Genomic DNA, 9,713 nt, shown 5'->3' with positions numbered 1-9,713 from the left:
ATCACATTCCACCTGGTGATGTCAAGGTAGCCAGGGGAAAAATCATTAAGAACAGAAACTTGCCAGGTGAGTAATCTTGGGCAGCAGCCCAACGGGCTGAGACAGCCTACACAAGACAGATTTGCAACCTGGTTCCCCTTGGTCCACTCTACTCCCTAAAAAGTTGTTTGCCTCTCTCAGGGAGGGAGAATAAGAGAAAAGCAACAACAGTAACAACAAAACTCTGAGGGAGTCTTCCTTCCCCAACACGTTAGTCAGACAGAGCTGATTATTATATACTCCCCAAATAACATGGCTTTCTGGCTAGGGCCAAGTACTCTGTATGAGAAGTCACAGATGGACAGGTCAGAATTCAGAAGACTCTAACCTCATGCGGAAAAAAAAAAAAGCCAGCTGGAGGAGTTGGTATCTGTTCTTACCCCCAGGTAACTGCTCACCTGGAGGCTACTGGGAAAAACGACCTGGTTGATGGGCAAATTCGAGGGCTTGGCTTTTCTCTAGAATTGGTCCAGAAGCAAACCCATTTAAACTAGTCTCCTTGGAAGTGTGACCCAGTGTTCAAGTCTGTTTCCAGGGCAACACTAAACTGAGGAAATTTTTCCAGGTATGACCAGATCCAGATAGACCTGTACCCCAGGGCAGGACCTCCAATATAAGCTCCTTTTTTTTTTTTCTTATTTGCATCCCTTGCTTCTAGTATGTTTTCCTGCACACAATAAGTGTTTAATAAATGCTTGTGGAATGAATGAATGAATGAATGATCTAGAGTAAATTTTCTCAGTGCAGTGAAACCACTGTTTCTGTGTGGGGACCAGAAAGTGATAAGTCACTCAGGGACTAGACTTGAATTGTTGATGAGCTTACTTCTGCAACTGACTCCCAAATCTGTCCCCTCCTTCCCAAAGGCTCCAGTCATGTATCCTATTGCCAATTGCATTTCTTTACCTGTACTTGTTTTTCTCCCCAAACCTGCCCCTTCCGTAGCCAGCATCCTTCCAGTCACCCAGGAATGATTTTTCATTATTCCTTCTCCTTCACCCCTCATATCCAAATCCTGCAGATTCAATCTAAGCAACATTACTCAAATGGATTCCATGCTTTCCATTACCCCCTGCAAACTGTCTCCCTGCTGCCTAATTTCTACCCAAATAGACTACCTATTACAGATCGACTCTCTTGCCTCTAAACCGTCTCCTTTCCAATCCACCCCCCCCCTTACCATAGATTGTCTCAAAGCACCATTCGAATCTGTCATTCCTCAACTCAAAACCTTTAATGACTTTGTTACCTACTAAATCAAGTATAACTGCCTTTCAAAACCCTCCACAATCTGGCACCAATCTACCTCTCTAGTCTTTTCTCGTGTTAGCCCCCTTCTTAGATTCCACATTCCAGCAAACTGGACCTTTTCACAATTCTTTATTCTCATCTTCTCACCTCCATGCCTTCTCACTTACTGCTCCCATCTCTGAGATGAATTCTCCTAACCATTCTCCTCTATTTCCATCTGCTGAAGCCTCTCACCTCCTTCCATTCCCAAATGAAGGCCAATCAATAAGCATTTATTAAGTGTCTACTATGTTCCAGGTGCCAGGGATACACATATAAAAGTCCCTGATCCCAAGAAAATGACATTCCACTGGGTTAATACATATTCAAAGAAACAGTAGACAAAAAAAAAAAAATGCCAGGGCATTAGGAACTGGAGGAATCAGATTTCTTGAAAGGATCTGGGAGTCTGGAAAGTGGTGCTGAGGAGGGACATTACAGGCATGGGAGACAGCCTGTGCAAAGGCATGGAGGTAGGAGATAATAATGGAATATCACATACAACAAGTGCTCACCCCTTTTTCTCTCCTAAGGGGAGGTTAACAAGCCACCCATGTCAGAACTGAGATCTTTGGAACGGTCAGCAATAGGAGTGGAGAGAATGTACCGTACCATCATCCTTGCAACATAGGCGAGCAAAATGGAAGGGAGGATAGACTCATAAGGGGATCTACTAGGAAGAGGGCTGAAAGTAATCTCTTCCTCAAATTTTTTCATAGCACTTTGCCTTAGATTAGAGGTGTCAAACATGAGGCCAGCTAGGCCTATAACACTTCCAAGTGTGGCCTGAACCAGATAGAAAATGTAATTGGGATATATCATAAAAATAACATAGAACATAATTTTACATTTTAAATCAAAGTCAATATGCAGCTGACAAAGATGATTAAGTTTGGATCAACGATACTCATTTCTGCTCAACTTTGATACTTCTGCCCAGGACCTTTGCCCTAAACTCATCTCTCTTGTAGCAACTGTTCATATACCTGTCTCTTCCCTCTATTTAATTTAAGCTTCGTTTCTATCTGTATCTCCAGTGAATGGCAGAGAGCCTTGGACATGCATATTCAATGAATGGTTCTTGAAAGAATGTTACATTCACCTTTAAGATTCTGGGCTCATTACAAGGTCCAGCACAAAGGTACTATTACAGCAATAACTCTGGAAAGTAGTGTTAGATGTTTCTATTGGGGCTGAGAGGAAAGGGGAGAAAAAGAGAAGATACGTTTACTACCTTTACTTCTCTTAGGAGGGTACGTTATCAGCCCACTCCCTGGTCAGAGCTGGGTATTGAGATGGGGTCAGGCCCCCAGGGAGGGGCTGACCTTAGCAGAGGCCTAGGAACCACACATCTCCAGAGATTTTGAGCTGCGATGGGAGTTGGAGAGGACAAACTACACTTTATAGAGAGCTGGCCAGTAACTTACCAGAATTGAGTACCAGAATTCTGGAGCCAGATTACAGATCATCTTGTGTGAGACCTTGGTCAAAAAGGTTATCATCAGAATAAACAAGCTAACACAATGGGAAGACAGAGTCAAGGACTCAAGAGATCTCAATGGGCTAGAGCTTTGGACTAGAAAATCAAGGACTGGTTATCGATAGCTCCGTTTCCCTCCAACGTTGGCCACAGGTCAGAGACAATCCTCAGAAATGGAAAAGGCATGATTAATATCACTGCAGCTGTGCAGGGTCTGCTACCTCACCTCTGCTACTGCTGTAACAGGAAGAGGGAATGTTTTCTCCTAGTCAGAGTTCTGGGAAGGAGGAAAGCCAAGGAGATTTGGGACAGCTTTCAGAATGTCAACAGTTTATGGTTGGTTACAGAGGCCAGACACTGAACAGCATCAGCTGTGCTGCAAAAAGCTGCAAGAATTTTTCTCTTAACCCAAATTGAGAGAGGCAGTGAGGGTCATTCAAAAGTGTTAGAATTGCTGGCACTGATTTAATGGTTTTCATTCTTTGTACTTGTATTTCCAGCGCCTGGCTTAATAAATGTTTTTTGATCATTTTAGATAAGTACAAGACACCGGACCAACTGTTTTTCTTCTCTACTTTCTAACTCAACAAAAGGTGATTACTACAAAGAGACCTATCAATATACAATTGTTCTGCTTTATGTCATATATAAACAAACCTCACCTAATTTTTGTAGACACTGGTGCCCTATATTTCTCATTGGCTGGAGATCTAACATGAGCATAATGTATATTATTTTAAAAATCTAACTCTTCTATTTGGAACTTATTAATATAAAACCTTTCTTGTTGGATTTGAACAAGTTTTCAGCGGGCTCCTGGGAGCTAGAACTGGAGTCATAACCGAAAGTCTTAATTGGTATTTGGAAGGCCTGAACAGCAAGGGCCCCAGGCATGAAGTATGATAGGTAAAATGACTCAACAAGCTTCTCTCACAGCTAGAATCCGATTCTTGGGCCCAATTACAGATGATATTGAAGGAGCACTTACAGTCCATCCTTTACCACATAAACCTCATTCTCCTTCATCACAGGAATTGTGCTGGGCTCTTCCCTTGCCACTTCTGCCCCCTAACCAAATCCACATCAGAACAATTTTGGTTCCCTAAGGAAAGGTAGCTTACAAACCACAGAGACTCCAGTTTACATAAAATTATCTCACTCCGTTTTATTTAAGATTTTTCTCCAGTTAGTAAAAGAAAGATGTGTCTCTCTTTTTACATATGTACAAGTTCAGTTATAAAAATAGACAGCACATTCAAAGAGAAAAAAAGGCTTGGCATTTTTCTGATTCCCTCTAAATAGCATCTGTACACGGGAGTCTGGGTTAAGCAGGGGAGTCTTAATGATTTAAGTTAAACGATTCCCCTTCACCCCCACTCCCCTCCCAAAAAAGGGCTTTAAAATCAATCTAACTAAACTCAATTCCGCGATTTTCAGGTGTGCAAATTAGAGGCTGAGCCGCCTGGAAGCACCTGCTTCACGCTGAGACATCAGGCTGGGAGGCAGGCAGGAAAACCATCTTTTGTGGTCACAGCAAAGACCACTCCTTTTTCCACCCTCTGTCAGAGAGAGCCAGAATGTCCAGACTGGTCAGTCCCTGGGCTGTGAGGTGTCAGTATGGGGATCTCCTCCTTCTCTCCCTTCCCACCCCACTCCCGCTGTCCCTCCCTTTCTCAGTGCAATACAGACAGTGCATACAGCCAAGCAGGGGATTAAAGGGTAGGGGATAGGGAGACTGTGCATTCAGGGTGGGCATAGGAAGTCTAGGAGAGGATCAGTGAGGGAGCCTGATCAGGATGACCCTGTTTTCATTACTGGCCTCTTGTCAGTCCCTTGGGTGGGAGCTGCTGATGCTACTGGGAACGGGGGCAGAGCTAGAGGTTACTAGGAATGAACAAGAGGGTGTGATGAAGACTGTCCACGGACAGTGTGGGTACACTGGGTGACCACCGCTCTGCACAAGGTAATGGCAGCTCTGTAGCCCTTTTCTCCAGGGGGTCTAGGCAAAGAAGCCCTGAAGGAAGTGCTGCTTCTGCACGTCACATTCCCCCTAGTCATTCTCACCCAATCCATGCGCCTGCCACGTCCTCCAACACTCAATGCTCACCGCCCCCATCATACTGCCCCTCTGGGGGCAGGACGGTGCAATGTCAGAGCTGACTCTGGGTCAGCTTGGTAACCTTGGGGGGAGGTCCCTTAGAGATCATTTCTATCGACTAAGTTGTGGTAATGAGGAGGCTATAAATACATGATTTCCTCCTTTCGGCCCTTTTAGAAAATCTCAGACCTGGAAATCTCTGTGGAGCACTCCTCACAGGCACAGGACCCACTCACCATATCCTGTGCTCCTTTAGAAGGGATGTGCCCAGAGGCAGAATGTTGCTGCCCACTCCCACCCCCCCCATCCTCGAGGGGACTTGGGAGGCCAGATACTGAACCCCTAAGAGTGGGGCAGAGCCCACTCCATCTTGAGAGGGTAGAGAGTAGGAAGAGGGGTAGAGGCAGGAATAATACAAGTTTGTAGGACTGAAGGTGGCAATGAAACATGGCCCTTTCCCAGTGAGAGGTTTTAAGACTTGGCTGTAAAGTTCATTTGAGATGTGGTGGATTGATTCCTGCCTCTGGGACCTCTTCTTATACGCATCCTGAAGGGGATCATTTTGAGAAACAGGTGATGAAAGTGCTCACATCAGCCACCTGCCTGTCCTCACTGTGCTGTGATTATTCACCTCCATTCCCTCATGGGGATGCAGGATGCAAAAGAAGGCAATCATCCAGAAGCCATCAGCTGGCAGGTAGGGTGTGGGGCCACTGTTGGGTAGAAAAAAGCTTGAGAGGCCCAAGGTGGTTATCGTCCCCCAGGGGGATTAGGTCCTTTGCCCTGTTTCCGGATCAGCGGGTCAGGGGTCAGGCTGCTGGTAACACTGAGGCTCTTGGGAGTCCCAGGGACACTATTTCCCTTGCTCAAAGGTGAGCTCAAGGGAGAAGAGGCGCTTGAAGGTCCGAAGTCAGCAAGTCCAGCTGGTCGAATGAGCGATGTTTGTAGGGGACTACTGGCAGAGATTCCTAGAGACAGGAAGAGAAAGTGAGAGGGAAGAAAAAATTAGCCCCACATACCACTCAATTTGCCTTTCTTCTAGAAATCTTGGTCATGTGTGCCTCCCCTAGATGCATTCTCATGTGATGGTCATTACTCCCTGGACAGAATTAGGGGATAGTTCTTCAAAGGGAAAAAGAAATCCAGCTTATACACAACGGACCTATACTCTGAGTCTCAATTACATTTCAATGCCCGTGGGCAAGGCAGGGCACACTGCAGACAAGATGGGAAAAAAATTAATTTGTACACGTGACATCTGAGTAAACACTCTAAGATTTTAAATGTATTTTCTTGTTATGCATTTTTTTTTCCTTTTTTCTCTTTCCATTTTTTTTAAAGGCTATTGTGTTTAAGTGATTTGCCCAGAGCCACACAGCTAGTAAGTGTCAAATGTTTGGTGTGAGGTCGGATTTGAACTCAGGTCCTCCTGACTTCAGGGCCAGTACTCTGTCCACTGTGCTACCTAGCTGACCTCTTGTTATGCATTTCTAAGACACTGTGAGGGACCAGGGAGTATTTCTTTTTCCCATTACAGCAGATCTTCCTTTCTTTGTGCAGGATACCCAGAGGATACCATGACTGATGACTGCTCATCTTTGCTTGTGCTGTTCTCCTTGCTTGGAATGTCTATTCACACCCTCTACCTATCTAAAACTTAACCCATGTTTCAAGGCCAAGCTCAAGTCTCCCTTTCTCCTATGAAGCTTTCCCAGACCCTCTGGAGCTACGCTAGTCACTTCTCATTGTACTATGCACCACCCACAAACACCCTCTCTAAGCTCTAATTGTTTTAAACGTGTTAGTATCTTTTTACTAAAATATAAGCTTCTTGAGAGCGGGAGCTACGTTGAGATATCTGTCAGTCATCTTTGACGTCTCCCTTTCCCTTTTGTGGTCTCCCTCTGTCTGAGTACAATGTCACTCTGTAATACTGACTGTTTCTCCAAAAGCTATCACAGCCATCCTATCTTTTCCATTCCCACAGTACCACCGTGGTTAGCCTTCACGACAGGACTCTTCCACTAAGCCTTTCTTGATGAGCCCAGACCAGTGGGTGATCTCTCTTTCCTTACAATTCCCAAACACTGTTTTTGTGTCTTACGGGCCCTAAATAATGTACTGCCCCATACTGTCATTTACCTACTCAGGTCTGTTGATCTTTTCTCTGCAGCTCTGGGGTAATCTAAGCTTCTAGAGGGTGTAGGAAATGCATTATATTTCTTAGTGTCTTTCACAACATTCGCTCAAAGCCTACTACAAAGCAGGTGCTCAATGAATATATGCTTAATAAATGAGTATCTCCCAGGTCCCAGCAGCTGCTCAACAAAGGACGCGCTTGTCGACACTTTAAGAATCTCAGCTGACTAGGCCGACATTCCTGCCATTATACATATCTCCACTCAAAGGGTGCCTGTTCTGGGTCTGGCAAGAAACAACCTTTCAAATTACATTCTAGAATTAAAAGAAAATTGGAATGTTTACAGGATTCCTGCCCAGACTTAAGCCCTGTTATCTCCATTGCAAGGGGCCTAAAAGCTAACAAACGGCTCTTCACTGGAGGTTGTGCACTCAAGGGAGAAACACTGGTCCAGGAAGAACTTCAGAAAGTATTTCAATCCACCAAATAAAAAGCACTTATGAAGCATCTACAACGACCAGGACACTGTACTACGCACACCAGGAGTCCGCAACACAGCCTAAAGAGATGGTCCCAAATTAGAACCCGGCGAATGGGAGCTTCCTTCCTCGCTGAGGCACAGGGGTCTCCCTAATCCGCTCTCAGCGGTACCCCACTCTGAGTCACAAGCTCTTCCAGTCTTTGTTCCTATCCTAGCCCCAGGCAGGTAGCTCCGCCAGCTGTGCCGCACCTTTAGACACATTGTACCCGTATGCTGCATAGGCCGCTGCTGATGCAGCTGCAGCCCCTGCTTTGGCCCCTGCCATTGCAGCTGCACTGCCTGCCGTGGACTTCCGGCTCCTGCCTTTCCCTGCTCCTTTTGAGGTGCTGCCTGAACCTTTGGGGCGGCCCCGACTTCGGCCTGAGTGGCCACGCCCTGTGGCTGGCATTTCCTGAAGAGAAATTCCTGTGGGAACAAAGGGAAAAGAGAAAATAGTGATTCTACATTGACAGGGAAAGCTGGTCCAGGGGATGGGTATGTTTGATTTCTTAATCCCATGGGAGAGCTTATTTCCATTTAATGGTGCGGTGGGAAACTGAGGAACAAACACCCATGCTCAGTCACAGTTAAAATGACACCCTATTCTCCTAGACATGTAAAGCTGATTTTTAACTTCGAAACTATGATAAGGTCAAAGTTCCCCAAGGACTACAAGATCATAGCCCAAATAGGCAGGAAAATCTAAACCTGACCAAAACCAGTAGACTAGGTGAAGACTGGAATAAATCAACAGACATGCTTAAGAATAAGAAAGATCTGAAGTCTTGATAATGTCATCTTTCCTCCTTATTTCTGTTTCCTTCACCCCTCTGACAGGGCTGCTGAGGGAATAAATAGTTGCAATTTCTCTGTTGTTTTCCTACTGCCTCATTCAGAATGGAAGGATTAAACCATAACCACAGAAGGAATATGGGACTCCTGTGCAACACACTGAAGTTCCATCTGTGAGAGGCGGCTTTCCTCACAGAGGCAAGGGGCACTGTGCATGGCATGCTGTGTGCTACAGAAACTGCTAACCATTCATGGTGTCTGAGACAGAGCCTGTCACGGAAGCGGGAGAATTGGTAGCACGAGACTGAGGTGCCGAGGAAGCTGGGTCGTCCACGATGACCAACATATCACTGCTGCTCTCGTCAGGAGGTATGGAACCAGTATGTAGTTCACTGCTGATGGAAATCTGCAGGTGACAGAAGACAGAGTATCAGCTCACAGCCCATATGAGACATCAGTCCTTAAGGTGACTCCAACAAAGGCCCCTTCTGGGGTTTGTCTGGTTCTGGGGATGTGAGAACACACAGGAGGCAAATTTTAAGAAGAGTAAAAGATGCCAGTGTCCATTAGAGGAGACAGTCTATCTGCTCCTGAAGTGAAGGGGCTGTGATTCCAGGTCAGAAGGCACCCTCACCTCACTGAAAGGGCTGGGCATGGCTGAGTCCACACTGATGAAGGAGTCATCCCCGTCAGCAGAGAGGTTGGAATTATCGGCAGAAGGAACAAAGGGGATCACCAGATTGGCTCCTTCCTTCCTCCTTTTACCATCCAGCTCATCTTCCTTCTTTTTCTGGAAACATAAACAAGGAAACATGAAAAAATATCAAGCAAGGGAACTTCCTGAAAATCTGACAGTGGACCAACCAAACTAAGGGAAAACCACACCAAGATCCATATGGAATCAGCACCACAGAGATGGAAAGCTGTTTTAAGAATTTAAAAAGCACCCACAAAGAAGAAAATAAAAGGTGACTGTTCTTAATTATGCATTTCCTTCATGTTTTCTTTCTGTCAACACCACGGCACTGACAGAACCAAACTTCACGGGGCTTGGACAAAACAGGGAATCTGGGATCAGAAAATACACTCTGATCCACCCAGAAACCCAACATACCCAGTTGACTGCGTATCTGTGCACAAAGTGAACTATTCATGACACAGACCACAGGAGTCAAACAAGTGGACTATTGACCAATCAGAACCAGTGCTCTAGAAATATTTAACAAAACAGATAAAATACAATAGAACATAGATAACATGGAAATGTGGTTTTCTAAGTCACTATGTGGCCATGTACAGTTTGGTGGCCTCTGTTTCTATTTGAATTTGATTCTACTGATGTAGATCCTTCCCA

General features: G+C 45.3%; 1 protein-coding gene across 2 annotated transcripts in view; it reads right to left on the bottom strand.

Moving 5' to 3' along the window:
- Positions 1-3,948: 3,948 nt before the first annotated feature.
- INO80 (INO80 complex subunit) overlaps positions 3,949-9,713 on the bottom strand; it is a 99,932-nt gene continuing 94,167 nt past the window's right edge. For both annotated transcript variants that reach the window (XM_027869915.1, XM_027869914.1), the window contains exons 33-36: positions 8,994-9,149; positions 8,606-8,765; positions 7,778-7,993; positions 3,949-5,875 (exon numbers count right to left, since the gene is read on the bottom strand). In XM_027869915.1, coding sequence (XP_027725716.1) covers positions 5,658-5,875; positions 7,778-7,993; positions 8,606-8,765; positions 8,994-9,149 — 750 coding nt within the window. In that variant the 3' untranslated portion in view covers positions 3,949-5,657. The remainder of the gene's footprint in view (positions 5,876-7,777; positions 7,994-8,605; positions 8,766-8,993; positions 9,150-9,713) is intronic.

This window comes from Vombatus ursinus, unplaced genomic scaffold, assembly GCF_900497805.2.
Source record: "Vombatus ursinus unplaced genomic scaffold, bare-nosed wombat genome assembly UNPS02014794.1, whole genome shotgun sequence".
Classification (NCBI taxonomy): domain Eukaryota; kingdom Metazoa; phylum Chordata; class Mammalia; order Diprotodontia; family Vombatidae; genus Vombatus; species Vombatus ursinus.
This window is presented reverse-complemented; position numbering and strand designations above follow the sequence as displayed.